This window comes from Meriones unguiculatus, chromosome 7 (assembly GCF_030254825.1).
Source record: "Meriones unguiculatus strain TT.TT164.6M chromosome 7, Bangor_MerUng_6.1, whole genome shotgun sequence".
NCBI lineage: Eukaryota > Metazoa > Chordata > Mammalia > Rodentia > Muridae > Meriones > Meriones unguiculatus.
In genome coordinates this window covers 38,350,122-38,369,213 of record NC_083355.1, presented here as the reverse complement: position 1 = coordinate 38,369,213, position 19,092 = coordinate 38,350,122, and the positions used below count along the sequence as shown (strand labels likewise).

Sequence of the window (19,092 nt, the reverse complement as noted above, 5' to 3'; positions counted from 1 at the left end):
GAGGGAGCCTCCTGAGACCTGGCACAGCGGGTGAAGCCATTCTTGTGAGTCAGCCAAGGGAACTCGCAGCTTCCCCAGGCCTCAAGATGTCATCATAAGGCCTCCTGCTGCGTGCCAAGTAATTTCACCTACAAACCACACTTGTTCGCATGTGAAAACAAGGCTGCAGTAGAGAAGGTTTATTTCACTCTAATTTACAGATAAAAAGTAGGGTTTAAAATCAGGGATAATTGCTCACTGGGAGATGCTAGAAAATGTCTAGAGACATTTCTGGTATTTAGAACTTCAGGAAGGGAAGGTCACTGGCTAAGGCTGCTTTAAGAATGTTGTCACACATGATACAGCACCATCACGAAGAACTATCCAGCCCCAAATTATTTTTTCTTTTTTCTTCATTACGGAACAACCAGATACGACCCCTTGCATCTTTCTTACCTCAGCTATCCTCAAGCAGGAGGACAGCAATCACTACTCCAATTAAAGCAAGCAAGCGGCAGCAGTGTCGTGCTGAGCTCTCTGTAGCTCCCCACTGCCTGTGACACCCAACTGAGTGTCCCTCCCACCCTGTCTCGGCCCTGACACTGCAGAGAGTCTTCCATTCCTTCCCCTCCCCACACATACATTCCATACATTCTGCACACCCTGAGCCAACCTGTCTCATGGCTTCAGTGACACATGTCCCTGGCTCCAGGATGTCCCCACCCTTTCACCCATTCAAATTCCACACCTGGCTTAGCAGTTAAGAGCACATGCTGCCATTGCAGAGGATTCAAGTTCAGATCCCAGCAGCCATGTCAAACAGCTCACAGCTGCCTGTGACTCCAGCGCCAAGCAATCAGATGCCCTCTTCTGGCTTCTATGGGCACTGGACTCACATGCACACACACACACACACACACACACACACACACACACCGTTAAAAATTAAAATAGCTTTAAAAATTCCACTCCTCTTGAAGGCTGAGCTAAGATGGCATTTTTAATCACATTCGAATACTCCCATCTGGCATGGGTTACTCTAGTCCTGCAATGCAATACTCCTATGCATGCACTGGACAACTTCCATACAATATCCTCTGATGAAAAGTATTTGTTCAGATACCACCAAGGGGATGGGACAAGCCTTATTCAAAAAAAAAGAAAGAAAGAAAGAAAGAAAGAAAGAAAGAAAGAAAATGAATGAATAAAACAATGAACAAATGACATCAGGTTAGGACTACTCACTGTAGATCTGTTCTTCCTCCCTCACAATGGAGACTGGGGCCAGAACATGCCACTTGGTGGACAGGGACTTCCCTAGCAAATAGACTAAGTTGTATTTTTCCAAGAGAACAACTTTAAATCCATCCACTGAATGGACCGCTAGCCGCGGCCAATGTTAATTCTGTGGTTTTACCAGCGTGTGTGGTAATTAGCAGGAAGGTTAGAGACGTGTGTATGGGAGATGCTGTCTGGGGGCTATCTAGCTAGGAATGTGAGGAAGAGTCACAGCGTTGAGCTGAGGGTTCCTGAGTACAACGATGGCCATTCTCACTGGGTGCCTTCCCTCTGCAAGTGACCGCCCGCTTTGCTCCTACCTTAGTCCCTTCAGGGTACATTAGTAAAACACTGCACACCAAGTGACTTGAAAACAGCAGAAATTTATTCCTATGGTTCTGGGAGCAAAGAAGTCTTGAGACCAAAGTGTAGCAGAGGTAGTGCTGGGAGGGGCCTATTTTCTGGTTCACAGATGGTGCTTTCTAGCTCCATTTGTAAGTGAGGCGTCAGAAGCCCCTCTTGGGTCTCCCTAAAAGGGCACTTAGCCTGCTCCTGAGGGCCCTACCACCAGGCTTAATTATCTTTCAAAGACTCTGCCTCCTAGTACCACTATCACCTGGAGTTAGTATCTTACCACATGAACGTGGACCAAAAAACCCTCAAATGTTTGGATCCTCTTTGCACCAGAAATACTCCCATCCAGGCTCAAAACCAGCAAGCTATTGAATTATCTAATTATCAGGGAAACCCAGGCTGGGGACAGGAGAACGTGATACTGCTCAGTTTTCTGTGGTCCACCTTATCCTAGGTAAACATTTTAATGTAATGTTTACTGTGACAAAACAGATGGGAAGACTAGGAGATTCTTTTTATCCTCTGCGTCCCGAGAAACAAGAAGAGAAGTGTGAGAGCCACCACCCACTGGTCACTGGGAGGATAGTTCTGTGCTCTCAAAAACATGTGAAAAGTGCTTTAAACCCAGCCAACCCAGTCACTCCCCTTTACTCTTCACTCATCAGGGTGGTTGAGCTGGAGAGAACTCACATGGAAGATCTTCCTTTGCCATTTGCCTCTTCTGGCCCTTGCAAAGAAGCTTGCTGAATGAGTCCACTAGGGATACCAAAAGGCAACACATTGAACCATATCAGGGAAAGATACTTGGAAGTAAGAGGATAGAAAGGGGCAAGTTAAATTAGGGTCTTTGGGATAGGACGATGGCTTGGCAGATAAAAGACCTTGCTGCCCAGCCTGAAGATCTGAGTTTGATATCTTGTCCCCAAATGGTGAAGAGAATGAACCATCTCCCACAAGCTGTCTTCTGACCTATACATGTGCGCCATTGCACACACACACATTCTCTCAGGTGTATATATGTATACACACACACATACACACACACACAAAATGTAATTTTATAAAATTAAAATTAGACTCTTTGTGCTTGACAAAGTTGACACTTCCAGATCTGTCTTGGGCCATGTGATCAGCGTGATCACAGCTGTGCTTTACCACCCATACTCTCTCAGATCCTACAGCCAGGCCAGGTCCCTAAGATTGAGACCTATTAGTGTGTGTGTGGCAGTGGGTGGGGAGGGGAGTCCCACTTTGGGATAGCACAGACTCTGTAGTTGCCATGGCAACAGCAAAGTGTAGTCTTAATGATCTCCTCTCTCACTCTCTTGCCACCGACACTTCCCAGCCATTGTTCACCTCCCTCTGACGCATACCTTCCCCATTCTGTGTCCTTCTGGAAAGCAATAGCCACACTAAGACCAGCATCCCTGACTCCTGCAAACTGGTCCTTAAAGGACAAGAAGAGGGTTTCTTACGCTTTACAGGAGCAACTGTGCTTGACCCAGCCCATGAGGGAACGCTCTCTTTTAGGAAGAATGTCAACTAATAAATGTTAAAAAACAAAATCAGAAATCACTATTTTGTAGTCACCAAAGTAACTAACCACTGACTCCAGTTCCCAATATTAGAGCAACAGGAAGTCACACCACGATCTCCCAGATTCAGAGATGGTGTGAGGATGTGAGATGCTGCGGTGAGTGGCCGAGCAGTCGCTCCCTTAGCTAGGTGATCAAAACTTGCATGACCAAGAGAGGGACAACTTCCTGTCTGGTGGGGTCAAAAGTTTGTGGTTATTTGAGGTCCTCCCTTGAAATAAGCACTTAATTGAATCCAGTTGGGTTCTTAAACCAATTCCCACTTTGGAAGAAATGGGAGGAGCATTGCAAGTGACACTACAAGGAAAAATCAGGCAGACTCAGTGTGGAATGATTGTATATGAGAACTGGTCTGAAACAACATTATTCACAACAATAAAAATGTAAAGAATTCAAGGGGACATTAATTGATGACTGGAAAAAGAAAAGGTACTACAACCCTTGACTAGAATGATATTTAATATTTAAAAGCAGTAAGATATTGACAAAAACTATAACACGAATAAACCTGGAAAACATTCTGCCAAATGAGGAATGTTTGTTGCAAAACATCACATGTTGTAAGACTTCCTCTATACTTCATCTCCAAAACAGACACATCTCCAGAGACAGAAAATAGATTAATATTTACCTGGGGCAGAAGGATGGTTCTGTAGAAAATTGAGAAAGTGAAGTGATTGTTTATGGATCCAGGGTCTCTTGGAGGGAGGGAGTCCCTAAAGTTCACAACTTTATGAAGGCTCTAACGGCTGGAATTATATACTTTATATCAGTGAAGTGTGCAGCATGAGAATTGTATCTCACTCAACAATGTATTTTAAATCTGTCTCTTGATGGAGGTGAACATTTTGCTTAACAGAGGGAGAATAACTACTTGCAACATACAAAATCTTTACTCTTTCTCCAATGGATTTTAGAAGTTACAGAAGTTGTGTAAATAATTTTAAGGGAATTACAGCAGGCATAGAAGTACCAACCACACCTACGAAAAGGTGGTCAGGAGTGGTCAGGACAGGAACACGGCCCTGGAGACCAGGTTTCCACTCAGATTCACAGTCCAGTGAAGCATAGTGATGGAGTCCACATAAGAGAACTAAGCAAAGAAAGAGGTGTTCAGAGGGTCACAGGTCACAAATGTCTCACTACTAGAGTAGGGAGAGGCCAACACAGAAAGTGGAGAAACAGCAAGGAACCCCGTGGTATGAGGCTGGAATTGGATATTTCCCTGTAACCCAAGGTTTGGGAGCAAGGTGTCAATGAAAATGTAAATATCTCAGCTCTGCCACATGGACCGAGGAGCAGGAACCATTAGAACCCAGATCCTGGTTCTAAATAACATCTCTCTGACTAGAGCCTGAATTTGCTGAAAAAAAAATGTCTGATCACAGAATGAAGAATGAAAAAAAAAAAAAAAAAAAAGAACCCAGATCACCAGGATGGGCCAGAAACAGTATTCAGAGAAGTCTGGAAAATAGAAGAAGGGCATAGAGCTCAGTGGAAAGGGCTTTCCAAATATGGGAAAATACATTTACAAATAAACAATTAGGTAAACAGAGTGTGCCTATGAATAAAATAGAAATCAGTCTAAGACTGTACACTGACATCAAGAAATAAACAGAAAGGGGAGAGAACACTCTTATTTCAGAAAGCCAACTAATAAATAACACAGAGTGGTGGAATCAGGAAGCCAGCATCTGGCAGGGATTGTTGTAATAATTCTGGCCAGAAAACTTGATGGATGATGAACCAGGGAAGAGAAACTGAACCTAAACTGAAGATCACTGTACAAAACCAGTGGCTCTGAACTGCAAAACATGTTAATGTCATGAAAATCAGGTGATGCAGGAAAGGCGCTTGACAGTTGGCTATGATGAGGGACCCTGAGTGGGCTGTCTTGGACTTAAGGGCTTGATTGGACCACCATTGAGACTTCTGGGTAAAAGACACATGGGAGTTCTCCACAGGAGTTTTTGCAATGTTTATGACTGCAATTGTTACAAGAGTCTGAAAAGGAAGGAAATACAAGGAGGAAAATTAATGTAACAGTTTCCACTTGAGAGTTTCAGAGCTTGGACTGCTGCAGTTTTTGGTTACTTGGTGTAAATTCATGTGTTTGCTTACTGCTTGGCCTCCCTCACTCGGTGAGAAGCTCCTGAAATTCCTGCACAGGGTATTACTCATTTCAGTTTCTCCTGAGCTAGTGCAATGCCCAGAACATTCCACAGGTGTTTGCTGAGCCCATGAATCAGTGCATCAGGTAATGCATAGCTTCTGAGATTGGCTGGGAGATCCCATGTACATCCCGATTATTGTCTCTTCTTCCATAGATAAAACTGGAATGTTTCTCTCTGAAAACCAGAGATTATGTCTGCCCTGTAGTAACAGAAATGTGTCCTAAAGTGTCCTCCTTTCTGGGCTCTAAGGAGTGAGCTTCTTGCCTCTTTGCTCTGGGAAGAACAATGGCCCCTGTTTGTTTAATCCTGGCCCATTGTGGTAGCCTTGACTGGTCAGCTCTCACTTATGATTCATGTGAATGTCACTTGACTCCCAGAGGTTTGCAGTCATAATTCATAATTTTATTAATGGCCACTTAAAATGTCCCTGAAATAGCTACTGGGCCCAGGGGATAGAAGGTGTTCTTCTAGAAAGATCATTCTTCCAGGAAGGCAGAGACAGCCTTGGCTCAAACTTTGGAAGACTCAGCTGCTTGAACCCTTTCTGAGAAAAGAAAGATGGCCATCACTCAGGGTCAGAGGGAGAAAGTGAGAACTTGGGAGTCCTTGAGTTCCAGTATGAGTTTGACAGCTAGCTTGAATCAACTTGACGGAATTGGAATTACTTGGGAGACAGGCAATGCCTGTGGACTATGGGAGTTATCTTGGTCGCATTAGTCGAGGTGAGAAAACTTGCCCACTGTGGGTGGCACCACTCCCTGGCTGGGATCCAGACTGTACAAGTAGAGAAAGAGAAGCACCAGGAGCAGCACGCACTCATCACTGTTTCTTGACTGTGATGTCACGTGATGAGCTGCTTCAAGCTCCTGCTGCCTGGAGGTCCCTACAGTAATGGACTGTACTCTTGGACTGTGAGCCAAAATAAGCTCTTCCTCCCTTAAGCTGCTTGTGCCAGATACTTCATCATGTCATTTCAAAAGAAACCAAGGCAGTGGGTGTGCTGGATTCTCTACTGAACCATTTCTACTCCCGGGAAAGGAGCTTCAATCACCATGGCCAGGGCAGAAGGAGACCATCGGGAACAAAGGCAAAAAATCCTCAGAGAAATCCCCTGGATTAAAAAAAAAGCAAAGAAGATTCAGAAATGTACAACTCTGTGTCAGAAGGCAGAGTCTGTGTAGGTGGAGACGGTGAGTGAGCAAAGAGCAGGAAGAGACTCCTGCAGGTTCAGTCCAATTATGCTACAGCATTCATAGGGTTCCATTCTCACAAACTCTAATTAAATCACTTGCTCAAGTTCACCCAACTAATATGCAATTGTAGTGTTGGATCCCAAAGTTATCCAAATATTTTTATGAACCTAATGTCACTCTAGGGCCTCTCTGCCACCTGCAAATATGACCCGTTTGAACACAGCTCGGACTGGACATCTAAAACCGAGTCACTGACAGAGAGGCAGAGGAACTGCTTGGCCTCTCCCTGTGTGTTCCTGGATAGGAAAGATCAAAAGCCCACACACAGAACAGAGCAGGGCGAAGGTCGGAAGCAGTGCAGGCATCTGCCCAGCTCCCAGAACTCTGTTGCTTGTGATGTGCAAAGCTCAAGATTCCGGGTTTCCGTTCCCATCTCGTCCTGGAAAGGGGAAGCACAACCCGGCTGAGTAGATGCATAGCTCCCAGCTGTGCTCTCGGTGACAAGCAGCTGCGCCGAAGGGGCGATGCCATCCACCTCGGACAACTCACACACTCACCGGAGGAAAGGCCACTTTCAGACGCAGCATCTTCTGATGGGTGTGTTTTGCTCTTTCTCTAAGCTGAAGCTGGAACCAGCAGGTAGCAATGGAAAGCTGGGAAGGCTATCTTGCAACCCCAACCCTTTCACTGCGTCAGCCACGGGGTGCTGAGGCTGCCTCAGTCTTCTCCATTAACTTACACAAGGGGCAAGGGATTCTGTAAGAACCAGAGAGCCCCATGTTCAGCTGAGCGCTGCAGCTGGGACACCTTTCCAATTCTGTTCTCTTCCTTAGCTTTAGTTCCAGTGCCAGATGCCAAGACAAGGAGGACAGCAAAAAAGAGGACTTTGTGCCTAAATTGTAACCCCTTGAGCTCTGAACCTCTAACCCCTGAAGACCTGCTGGCAAAGCAGTCTGCCCTCACCAACGTCAATACTGCACAGGAAGCCAGGAAGTACAGTGCCAGAGGAGACGCAAAAGCAATCATCAAAGGAATGTTGATCCTCAATGTTTCTTTCTGTCTGAGAGGCCTCATCCCTGTCATCAAGCCTATATTTAACTATGAAGCATACAACATTGCATCTTCCATTGTTCGAATTGCTTTGAGGACCAAACAGTATCTCATGAGGCAAGGTTTCCTTAACCTTTCTCTACTCCTGTCACCAGAGAATTTTTTGCACAAGTTGAGATACACAGGTATTCAAAATTAGGTATGCTCATCAAACATTTTCTCATTAGTATTATAAAGAGATTGATTTTAAAAGAATTATTTGGAGGCTAGGAGAGATGGTTTGGGGGTTAGGAAAAATGGCTTCCCTTCTGTAGGACCCAGGTTCAATTCCCACAAGGCTGCTCACAACCATGTGTAGGTTCATTCCCAAGGGATTCATCGCCCTCTTCTTGGTTCACTACATGGATGTGGTGCACAGACATATATTCAGGCAAACACCCATAAACATAAAATAAAATATCAATTTCTTGGTATGCATATAATTTCTCATTTATTAAAAATGAATGCAAATTTGCATACTAATGAGATGAATGCATTTGTTTATTTTTACAGATAGAATTAAATCTTGGCTGAATATTTGATATTGTGGGACACAGAGCATCGTCAACATTTTTCAGAGTTAATGGCTGATGTTTTAACTTTATAATCACCAACACTGAGAATATTGTTTTGATTGAATATGTAGTAAAATATGGCAGAAGTATAAGGCCATTTTAGAGTTGTTGGAAATCTTGTCCTAATCCAAAGCCAAAATTCATTTAATGGTTTTTGTTTGTTTGTTTTTTGAGACAGGTCTCTGTGTAGCCTTGGCTGTCCTTGCTTTGTAGACCTTGCACTCACAGAGATCTGCCTGCCTCTGCCTCCCGAAGTGCTGGGAATACAGACGTGTGTGCCACCACGCCTGGCTCAATGAATTTTGTTTTTAATGCAACTCAAAACAGCAAAATTTAACATCAAACTTTCTAACACAAAGAAAAATCAAAGATAGATAAATTTGATACTTTACAGGTTGAGGAATGATGACAAGAAACTATTAAGAGTCGTTGTTTTCTGTAACTAAACCATCATGTTTTTATAAGAGCAGAAATGACTTTGTGTGTGCAGTTCATAGCAGAGTCTGGAATCTGAGCAGCATTCTTTGCACAGCAGGATGGCAAAGTGCACTGCGCCATGACCAGAGTGAATCTGTGGAAGCCAAGCTGGTGAACTCTGCCAGAAATACTCCAGTTTCATTACACATTTGCTTTCAAATTAATTTTTGGTCATTGTGTGTTCAGACTCTTTTGCTGCTGCCCAACTGTTCATGATTCTCACATACAGTTATGTGACCCCCAAAAGTACTTATGACCCACAGTTTTAGACACTGAGGACTGGGGAGACTTGGAAGTTTATGGCTTAGACACAATTATCAGTTGAGGGTGCTGGTAACATCCACCGCTATAGGAGCCAGGAAGAAGGCTATCCTGAAAAAGAAGAATGTCCTGCCCGGTAACAGCCAACCAAGTTAGGGTCTTTCAGAGTTTTGGGGATCTGGAGCGAGACTACTTAAATTCTACCCATTTCTATCTAAGTATAGAACAGGATTTTTAAGCTTCATTTCCTTCCTTACTAAACAAACAGAACAGAGCACTATATTCCACGAAGCTGCTGGGAAAACAAGATGAACATTTTCCATGTAAACTTTGGACAAGAGTGTTTGGAAATCCAGCATTCACTGGTAGATTTTAGACACTACAGAGTGCTAAGCCACTGGAGGGAATTCCTTTTGGGCATGTTCAACCACCGCCATAGCCCGGTGCCTGGCCTGTTCACAGCCGCGCTCCCCACCCTTTCTTGAGATCCCTAACACTACATTGTAATGTTGATTTAAAAACAAGTCCTTCTGTCCCTGGGTCACCTGTCACTATCACCTAATTATCTCAGGAAAATAAAATTAGCATCAGGGCTGGGGATGTAGCTCAGTTGGCAGAGTGCTTGCCCAGCCTGCAGAACGCCCTGCGGTCCACCCCCAGCACCTTGTAAACTGGACTCGGTACCCCATGCCTTTAATATTAGCACTGGCAGGTAGAGGCAGAAGGATGATGGATTCAATATCATACTCAGCCACACAGAAAATTGGAACAGGCCTAGGCTACGTGAGACCCTGGCTTAATGCAAAAACAATTAATAAAGCAGATATTTTGTACTTGGGCCAGTATGAGCTTTATATTTATTTAATTTGGTCATTATGAACATGCCTGTGAAGCATCAGTATTGAGATGCTATTATTAAATAGAGGAGAAAATAGAGGCCTGGAAGGGCTAAATAATTCACACCAAGTCACACCCATTTGAGCACGTGCTTGGCTCTGACCACTGTTAATATGACTTGAGGCTACAATACATATCCCATTATGCTGTTGTCTCAGGTGCCAGCTGTGCTTCCTTAGCCTGGATATCCCTTGGTTGTTGTCACCAGTGTTCCTGGGCAGGGCATTCTTCTTGTAACCTATGGATCCTATAGCTGAAAATGTTTCTCTCATATTAAAGCCCAGGATTGTGTCTAAGCCACAAACTTCAGTTACCCCAGGTCTCAGTGTGGAAGTAGACCATACTCAAACACAACCCAGGCCTTTCTTTGTGGGCTTGGAGCTAGCCACCAGAACCTAGGATGAACTCCAGGACCTGCCCCTCAGTAAGCCACGCACACACATTCTGAGATGGCCAGACCATTAACCGCCATTACAATGGCTGGCTTCCAGCACCCCACTCTTCCTGTGTTCTCCCTGGATGAATCCACTCTTTTATCTCTAAAGGCACCATTCTCTTCTTCCTGGCATCCATCAGAGGCATTTAACTTCAAAGCTTCACGGTATTGGATGGTGGGCGGACCTGTAATCTGGGTTGCTAGTTCCTCCAGCCAGCCCTTCTTTCCAATGTTCTCTATCAATAGCTTTTATTCCCAACCTCAGCTGTCTACTCAGGAAGGAAAAAAAAATCAAACACTATCTCAGCTGGAAGTAACACCAGAGGTCATTAATCTAACCCTTTACCAGACATCCATCTCTGCCAAGGTAATCCCCTAGTTTTAGTTAGATCTAAGGGGCAGGGTACAGGCAAGGTTAAGGTACTCTAGACACCCAATATAAGTCTTTCCAAACAGCTTGCCACCTCTCTGAACTACCATTCTCCACCCAGCACCTCAAGTTCTGCCCTCTGGCCTCTCAGAAAAGGACCTGTTTCTACTTTCTATGATTGTTTTCTAAGTATTTAGAGACAGCAATCTCATTGCCCTTTCACCAGCTTCCCGTTTCAGCCTGCACAGTAGGAGCCCTTTCATACGCTCCTCCATCACTCATTGTTTCTGTGACATACGAATAGCATCACCTTGCTCAGCATCCATCCCTCACCATCTCCCGCTTCATAGATGGGCTTGACCTACTGCCATCATCAAAGGCAGTAGCATCCTCCTCAAAGCCAGATGGAGGCACATCCAAGAAGATATGGCAGGGAAGGCTGCGAAGAGCTTTCACTGGGAACCAGGGGATCTGGAAAATGATAACACACATGCCAGGGAAGATGTGAACTGGAAGGAAAACAGCTTATGGTATACAGCAGCTGGCAGAATAGAGACAGCTCAGCTCCTTAGGAAGGGCTTTTGCTGGGCAAACCCTTGACTCCTCAGAGGAGCAAATCAGCAATCTGGAGCAGTGGAGCTTAACCCAAGAGACGCTTGTTTGACTGCTGAAGAATGAGTCTTGGAAACTGTCGTAGGTCCCAAGTTGAAGACACTGATCTAGAAAGCATGCTTAGTGAAGACATCTTTCTTGCTAAGCCATACCCAAGAGAAGACTCCATCTCACCAAACAGACAGAGAAGGAAATAAGTAAGAGATGCACGGTGATAGGCTCCCCAGCACAGCCAGAGAGTAGGTCTTAAGTGGGTGATTTACTGGGCAAGTACTCTCAGGAAAAGTCCCTGGAGTGGAGAGTGAAGCAGGAGTGAGAAAAGGTTCACCTAGATGCTCAGCCTGACCCCATAGGAAGCTTAGGGTGTAAAGACAAGATACCTGGGAACCGGCACTTGGTACTCAACACAGACCCACTGGCCACACGCTGCCCCCAGGTGGTAGGGAGGCTTATAGCAAGCCACGCAAGAAAGACACAATTGTCTGCTGTGAAGGTGCTCTGCCCACAGCAGCTGTGGACCACCTTTAACATCGCCCACAGATAACCTTGCTGGTTTGCACTTGTCCACCAAGAGGAGATCCATGCTCACACCTACTGTGCTAATAGGATAGAAACCTATGGCCAGACACCCAGGACTCCTGGGTGGGACTCTGAGAGTATGGTTTGGTGTTTCCTTGATCCCACTGCAGGCCCCCTGTGCATCTGAGTACTTCTGCTTCTATTAGATAGTCTTACATAAAAGCAAACCAATAAATAGCTAAGCACGCTGGGTTAAAAAGTAACATCCACTCCTAAGCCCGGTCTTGGTGTAAGTGAAGGTTTTAGCTTAAGTAAAATAAATACAAGAACAAGGAGTTGTCCTTGGAAACCACCTAGTTCAGCCCATTGATTCTACATTTGGGGAAACTGGGGCTCACGGAGGCTTGTTATCCACCAACGGAGGTCAAATACATTCTTTCTCTGCTACATGCTTAATTTCTTCTCAGCGTTCATTTCAATGACCTTTGAGCAAGTCTGCACAAAGTAAAGGCTGTGGGAAGGAAAGGTATTCTACTGTCAGAGGACGATGCCTCAGGGGAGGCTGTCCCCTAAGAAAGCCCAACTTCATCAATGGGCTTTTCCCCAGAAACTTCAGATACACCAAACAGTCAGTGCCTTGTATGTCTGCTTGTGGTCTGCAGCTACTGCCTGGCAACCACAGCCCAGCCTGTAAGGGTTGGTTTGAAGATAAATGCACGGAGAAGTGTGATATACGAAACTTCACATTTGCAGGAGACACACAGCCCACTTGTTTCAGGTTATGACAGAACATAGGTCAGATGTCCTGGCTGCCCACGTTTGATATTTCGACCTACCTCCTTCAGCCGTGACAAGGCAAAACCGAGAAAGCACAAAGCCAGGCATGAGTGTCGATTTTTTTTTTTTCAGTCCTTTGTAAGGAGTGAGTAGCCTGCTACTTTGAAGTGTGAACTACTCTGGAGAAGCAGTGCTTCCAGCAGCAAGGGCGGAGCTAAAAGTTGCCAATTCAACCTTTGAGAAATTGGGTAGAAGGTATGGGGTGGTGGAAGTGGGGGGGGTTCGCCTCAACTCCTCCTATGGAAATTAACAGCAAACTAGATTTGCTTTATAGAAAGTATTTTAGAGTCTTCACTGAGGGAAAAATTTTCTGTAGAGCTAGAAGGCAGGTAAGCTTCTAAGCAAACAAGCCCCCCCTCTTGTGTTTGTGTGTTGTGTGTGTGCATGCATACATGTGTGTTTGCATGTGTGTGTGCATGTACAGGTGTGCTTGTACATGGGTGTAGATGCATGTGGAGGTCATAGCGGATGTTGGGTGGCTTTCTTAGTCTCTCTCCATCTTATTCATTGGGTCAGGGTCTCTCAGTGGAGCCCAGAGCTCACTGATATGGCTAGTCTAGTTATCTGGTTTGCTCTAGAGAACCTCTGTCTGTCTCACCTATTGGGTGCTGGAATTACAAGCAGCCCTCATGTCCACCTGGATATTTATGTAGATTCTAGAGATTCAAGCTCCATTCCTCACACTTATTCACTGAGTTCAGATTCTCTTGTATCAACAGTTCTGGAGGTAGAAAATTCCCCAAGGAAGGAGACAGAGAGATTCACATCTATCCAGCAAGGTACTGGGCATTAGCTCAGAGCTGTACAGCTTTTCTCTCCAGGGAGACAGTATGAGTCATCCCAACCACTCTCAAACACAGCTTTATCCCATCAGCACAACAGAAAAGATGCAACATGCCCCCAAAGCTTTACTTCCAGACAGCCCACAACCGACCAGTCCCAAAACTAGGACACTGTAGCCAGAGACTAGCATCATGAAAACCTCGTGGCCAACACAGCAAAGTTTGTCTCTCCAGGCTGTGCCCAAGACTCACAGGTGCTGAGCCTCCTAAGAATATGTGGGATTACCTAATTCACATTGCCGCTACGTTAGATCATTTTGATGTAAAAGTCCAGACTGCCCGGGTGGCAGAGAATCAGGGCTTACACCTGTGAGCTGAAGGTGAGTTGGGAAGTGTGAGGCTGAGCCAGGGCATAAGAGTACCAAGCAAAATGAGGAGTGCTGAAAACATTGGGGATGTAGTGAACACAGCTACGGCCTGTCCTCTGAAGTAGGTGCAGTCATAGGCTGGCAGGTTAGGAAGAGTGGAGTCCAGAGGACCAGAATCCAGATCAAGTGCAGTTAGCAGTCCCTGTGGGATGTCATTCAGAGTAGGGCCTGCCTCCAGCAGAGTCTTGGGTGTTACTGGTCTAACTTCAGAGATGGGAAAACTGGAGTTAAGTGGACTAATACTAGTTCCCACCACATGTATCCCACGGCCTTGGGATCCCAGTTCAGATGGTCTCTCAAAGCCCACACCCTCCGCATGCATACTCCTGTGTAGTGAGATGCAGTTAGGCTCCATTAGTTACACATGTGGCCTTGCCAAAGAGCTCCAAAAAAACAACGTTCCTCAGCCTCCACCATTTCTATGTTATATGCTGTAGGGTAGTAAGATCCATTCAGTGTGGGAAAGAAAGCCGAGCCTTTCCTGAGAAATCTCACATTTAAAGCACAAAACCCCACAGTGATGGGCAGGCTACATGTGCAAAATGGAAGGGTGGTTCAAATTCCTGGACTTGAACACAGGTGAACCTTGGTGTCATCGAGCAGAGAGACAACGTAAGACCCCGTCATGTGCTGACCACAAATGACAGAAATTTACCTGACAGCATTCATTAGCCCCGACAGAACCTCCGCTGGAAGCAGCTCCCCTTCTGGAGGGTGAGTTTTCACCCAGATTTCCAGAGAAAGTAGTGCCTGTACCCCCCCCCACACACACCCTCCTGCCCTTATCTTTGCAGCATTCCTCATTCATGTGATCCCCTGAAAACAGTGGAGGCAGGCGGGACAACAGCACCCCTCTTACAAAAGCTGCTCAGAACCCCACCTCACAGCTACACAGCTGGCAAAAACACAGAAGATGTCCTCACATAGAGTCGCACCTGCTTCTTCCTCCAACAGTACTCTGGGTTAGAAGGTCAAGGTTGGATGAGCAAGTGCCCACCTGGAGAGCAGGCAAGGAAACAAAGAAACAAGGATGTTGCTGGACTTCAAATCCATGCTTGTCATGTTGGCCATGGTCTCAGATAAGAGTCGCAACCCTCATCAGCTCCCACCTCCTCCCCTTTCTACTCTGGGTCACTGGGGGGTCACCTCTTGTGGGAAGAAGGCCTAGAATCAAGTCTTGCTTATGGCTTTTCAAGGAAGGCAAACCGCAGACCTCTCTGAAGCCAGATTCTTCCTGGGCGAAGCCTCAGAGTATTTGCATGGGCAGGGAGCATGCCTGCTTACTTGGCACTCACTCAGCATTCCACACCTGGCTTCCTGGGGACTTTAGGTCTCCACGAACAACCTTCGTTCACTCTTCTGGAATCACGGCTCATTCACTAATTAAAGGGTATTACACACTTCATTGCACACAGGCTAAGGACTTGGAATAAGGAAGCATGTGCTACAGCATTCGCCCTGGAGAAGATGCTCTGGGCTCTATAGGAAAATCAAATCCAGCAAAAGAGAGGCATCCACCTGTGACATCCCCTCCCCCACACTTAAATTCTCTAATAAGTCAGCCATGGTTGCTTACAGAAAGAAGGTACCCTGTGAGTCACAACCCCCAGCAGAGTTTATAAAAAAAAAAAAAAAAAAAAAAAAAAAAAAAAAGTCCACTGGAGAGAAATGGCCATCCCGGACAGTGAATGAGAGAAGAGGCTGGCCAACGGGCTTCTCAAGGAGTGGCACAGTCTCATTGTTGATGTGGGAGGCCAAGAAAAGCCTGCCCACACCCAAGGCCCCAAGAGCACAAAGGTGTGTCAGAGGTTCGCTCCTCAGTGTACACGCTTAGTATTTCCTATCGTATTACCCCCCACAGCAGAGGCTCAGCATGGGGGCTCACTAGATTCCTATCACACACCTGGAGTGGGTGTCATTCTGACATCCCTCAGCAGACAGAAGAGAACACCAAGGGACATCCTCTCCTCGGTGCTTGGAGATGTTACACTCAGAGGGGTCAGTTAAAGGATGGGAACTCAAACAGGTGAGTCTAAGAGAGGACAGATGCTTGTGCCACGAATTAAAGCACAGACCTTATCCACAGGCAATCAGATGGGCAGAAGCTAGGGTTAGGTTTTAAAACCTGACGTTTGGCTGCTTGGGGTACCAGTGATTCAAATGACGGACCAAACACAAACAAACAGCCTGAGATTAATACACCTCTACTTCTAAACAGAACTTGGGCATGAGCAGAGCTACCGGTCCGCCATGCCATCACAAGGATGCTTGTGAGGCTGAGTAAAGACTCAGGGTCTGCTGCCCAGGACAGCCTGTCTGAGATACCCTGCATCTGTTGTCTGTGAGTCTCAAGTGTGTGCAGGCAGACAGAGGGAGAGCCGAGTGCACTTTCAAGCCTCAAAGTACAGCAACGAGGCTGAGTGTTGCCAGGCACTAGAAAGCATGGGCTGGAACACAGCAATGGTTTCAGCCTCCAAGAATGAGGCATTTTTCTTATCCCTCCCCGAGGTCCCTCAGACATCATTTGTGCATGACATATTTTAGGTTCCTGTTTGCTCCTTTAAGAAGGGCTGGTTGCTTCCTCCTCCAGTTCAGACTGGCTTTATCTTTAGCAAATGCTGCTGTAGGTTTGGCTGTGCTCCTCCTCGGAGTGTTTAAAGGGGATAATAATATAAAAACGGCTCCCCCAGGAAACAGCTCTAGCACACAGGCTGCGAGAGGCAATGCCCCTGGCACTCTGGGCGCTTTCAGAATGAGAGACAGCCAAGTGCAAAGGCTGAAGGCAGAGACTGGCTGGTGCATAAAGAGAACCTCAGAGTGAGAGGCAGGTGGCTCTGAGAGGGGGTGGAAAGGGCTGCCCTATGGGGAAAGGGAGGGGATGTCTTAATGAGGCAGAGCACCCCAGACAAGTGCTGACGACACAGTCCAGTTCCCTTGATGACTGCTGCACCTGCCATCCCCAAGTTGTCACTGTGTCCCTGAAGCTCTCCTCCCCCTACCCCAGGAAGCTGACACACTGGACTGCAGAAGGATCCCACAGCCTCTGATACCCGGGACTTGCCTGGCAGTGTGGAAGAGTTGGCTGCTGCCGCCTGACCTGTTACACCAAGTTACATGCAGTTGACTAATTTTGCTGAGAACCCCAGCAGCAACAGCTATGCTCCCATCCTTCCTTCTCATCCCCCTTCTGGCAAACCCATCCTGAACGTGCGTGCGCCATTCCCTCCTCTTTACTCAACTCCACACTCCCCTCCAGGCTTTCCAATCCCACAGCTGCTCAGCCCCCTCCCCACTCCCTCCTCCTGCACCCACGTTGTGAAGCGATTGTACACAGAGAAAACGAGCCTTCGAGTTTCAAGCTCAGGCTCTCAGACGAGCAGCCAGCCTCCGGGACCACCTCACCACAGCTGTCATCTCTCTACCCATCCTATACTGGAGCCTCTACCCTGACTGTCCTCCCTGCCAAAGCACCATGAACAGTTCGTGGCTTCACCATGCCTGCAGGAGGACCAGATGGAGCCTCTGGGGGTTCTCTCCTCTCCACACAATTCAGACAAGAAAAGGAAGGAAAGAGCCTTCCACACCTCTGCAGCATCACCTGCTCACTGAGCTCCCACCGCCACGGGAGCCATTCAAGCTGTCTGGGGGCCCCACACCCCCTCCTGTGACAGCTTTAGCTCCAGCCCAGCCCACAGGATGCAGAGCCTGATGCCACTTCCGAGCACAGAGAGAGGAGAGAGAAGGGAGAAAGAGAGAAGAGAGGATGCCATCTCACCAAATGACAAGCTATTCCTGTCACACGGCTCAGACATCAAGCACCCTGGACAATGGGCAACCAGGGCCTCTTCCCTCTGAGAAAGCCCAACTCAGCACACCTGGGGGAGTGATCCCCCCAACAGCAAGCTCCCTGTAGTCCTCCAATCTGAAAGGACCACAGTACTCCATCTGACAGGTAACCTTTTCTACAAACAGGTCCAACAACTCTCACCAGCTACCCTCCTGGCCTTCAGCTGGGTCTCTGCCCTCTTTCGTGCACAGCAGAGAGCCCGAGACAGACACAAGGCCACCGGCGCACCACTTCTACTGAAGAGTAAGCTCAGGAGGGAACTGAAAGCCAGGTACTCACTGTGGTGAAGTCTTGGTGTCCGCACTCCTGCCCCTTGAACTTGCAATAGAGCATCATGTCCTTCAGGTCATGGCCTACCCGGTGCAGGAACTCCAGCATGCTGAACTGCTTCGGTTTGTAGTGTTTAAAGTTGGCCTTCTGTCGTAGGGCCTCCAGCACGGTGGGGTCCGCCAGATGCGGGTCAGGGATCTGCAGGTTGACATCCAGCAGGGCCAGCAACTCCCCAGCATGGTACAGGTCATTGGTGGTGAGCCTGGAGAACCGGAAGCCATTGAGGTTGCAGAGGGTCACAGCTGGGAAGACCAGGCTCTGGGCCACCACCTCGTCCACCTTGGTAACATGCTGATAGGAGAAATAGTAAGACACTCTCTCGGAACTCTCCACCAGCAGCAGGCCCAGGGATCCCACGAAGGCCACTGCCCAGAGCACCCGCCGGATGGTCAGCGGCCCGTACACGAAGATGTGGCGGATGCCATGGAGAGTGGAGGTGTTGGCGAAGATCTGGATGCTGGAAGGTTGCAGGCTGCCCTCGCTGGGGCTCTCCTTGAGGTCCATCGGGACCCTGTGCAGTTCCGCAACTGGCTTCAGGTTGATCAAATTTCAGGGAAGAGTTCCCAGTCCTCTGGATTCTGCTTAAACCTTAGCGTTCAAGGCAGAAGAGATCGCCAGGCAAGCATCAGGCCAGACACTGGGAGTTTATCCTGAGAGCTTGGCCGCACGCTGACAGGGGTGAGTGTTTATATAAAACCCATTCAAACTCTAGCTCCTGATTTTTTCCAGGCGATAAGGAGGGCTGGTTTTATTTAGGGAGACACCAAGGTGATGTGGAAGGGATGTGGGTGGGAAGGGAGCGCTTAGCCAATGGAAATAAAGTCCTCCCCCCTACACACGCCACTAGAGACAAGATTAAAAGCGAGAGCGAGGGAGAAAATGCTTAAAACAAGTCGCTGAGCAGCTCGTAGCCTGTTAACCAGCGCATAATGCCCCGTGTTAAGCTTGGGGGTGGGGGGTGTCAGCACAGCCACGCTGATGCAGTGCGGTGGGGCTCCTCCGCGGTGCAGCACACTAGCAGCCAACGCGCTTAGCTTCTTCCCGGGGATGTCTGGGACC

The 19,092-nt window shown here is 47.2% G+C and overlaps 1 protein-coding gene across 1 annotated transcript in view; it reads right to left on the bottom strand.

Moving 5' to 3' along the window:
• The window catches only part of Asic2 (acid sensing ion channel subunit 2), a 1,053,308-nt gene extending 1,034,771 nt beyond the window's left edge, over positions 1-18,537 (bottom strand). The window contains exon 1 of the mRNA XM_060387160.1: positions 17,983-18,537. Within this exon, the coding sequence (XP_060243143.1) occupies positions 17,983-18,537 (555 nt within the window). The remainder of the gene's footprint in view (positions 1-17,982) is intronic.
• Between the last annotated feature and the right edge of the window lie 555 nt (positions 18,538-19,092).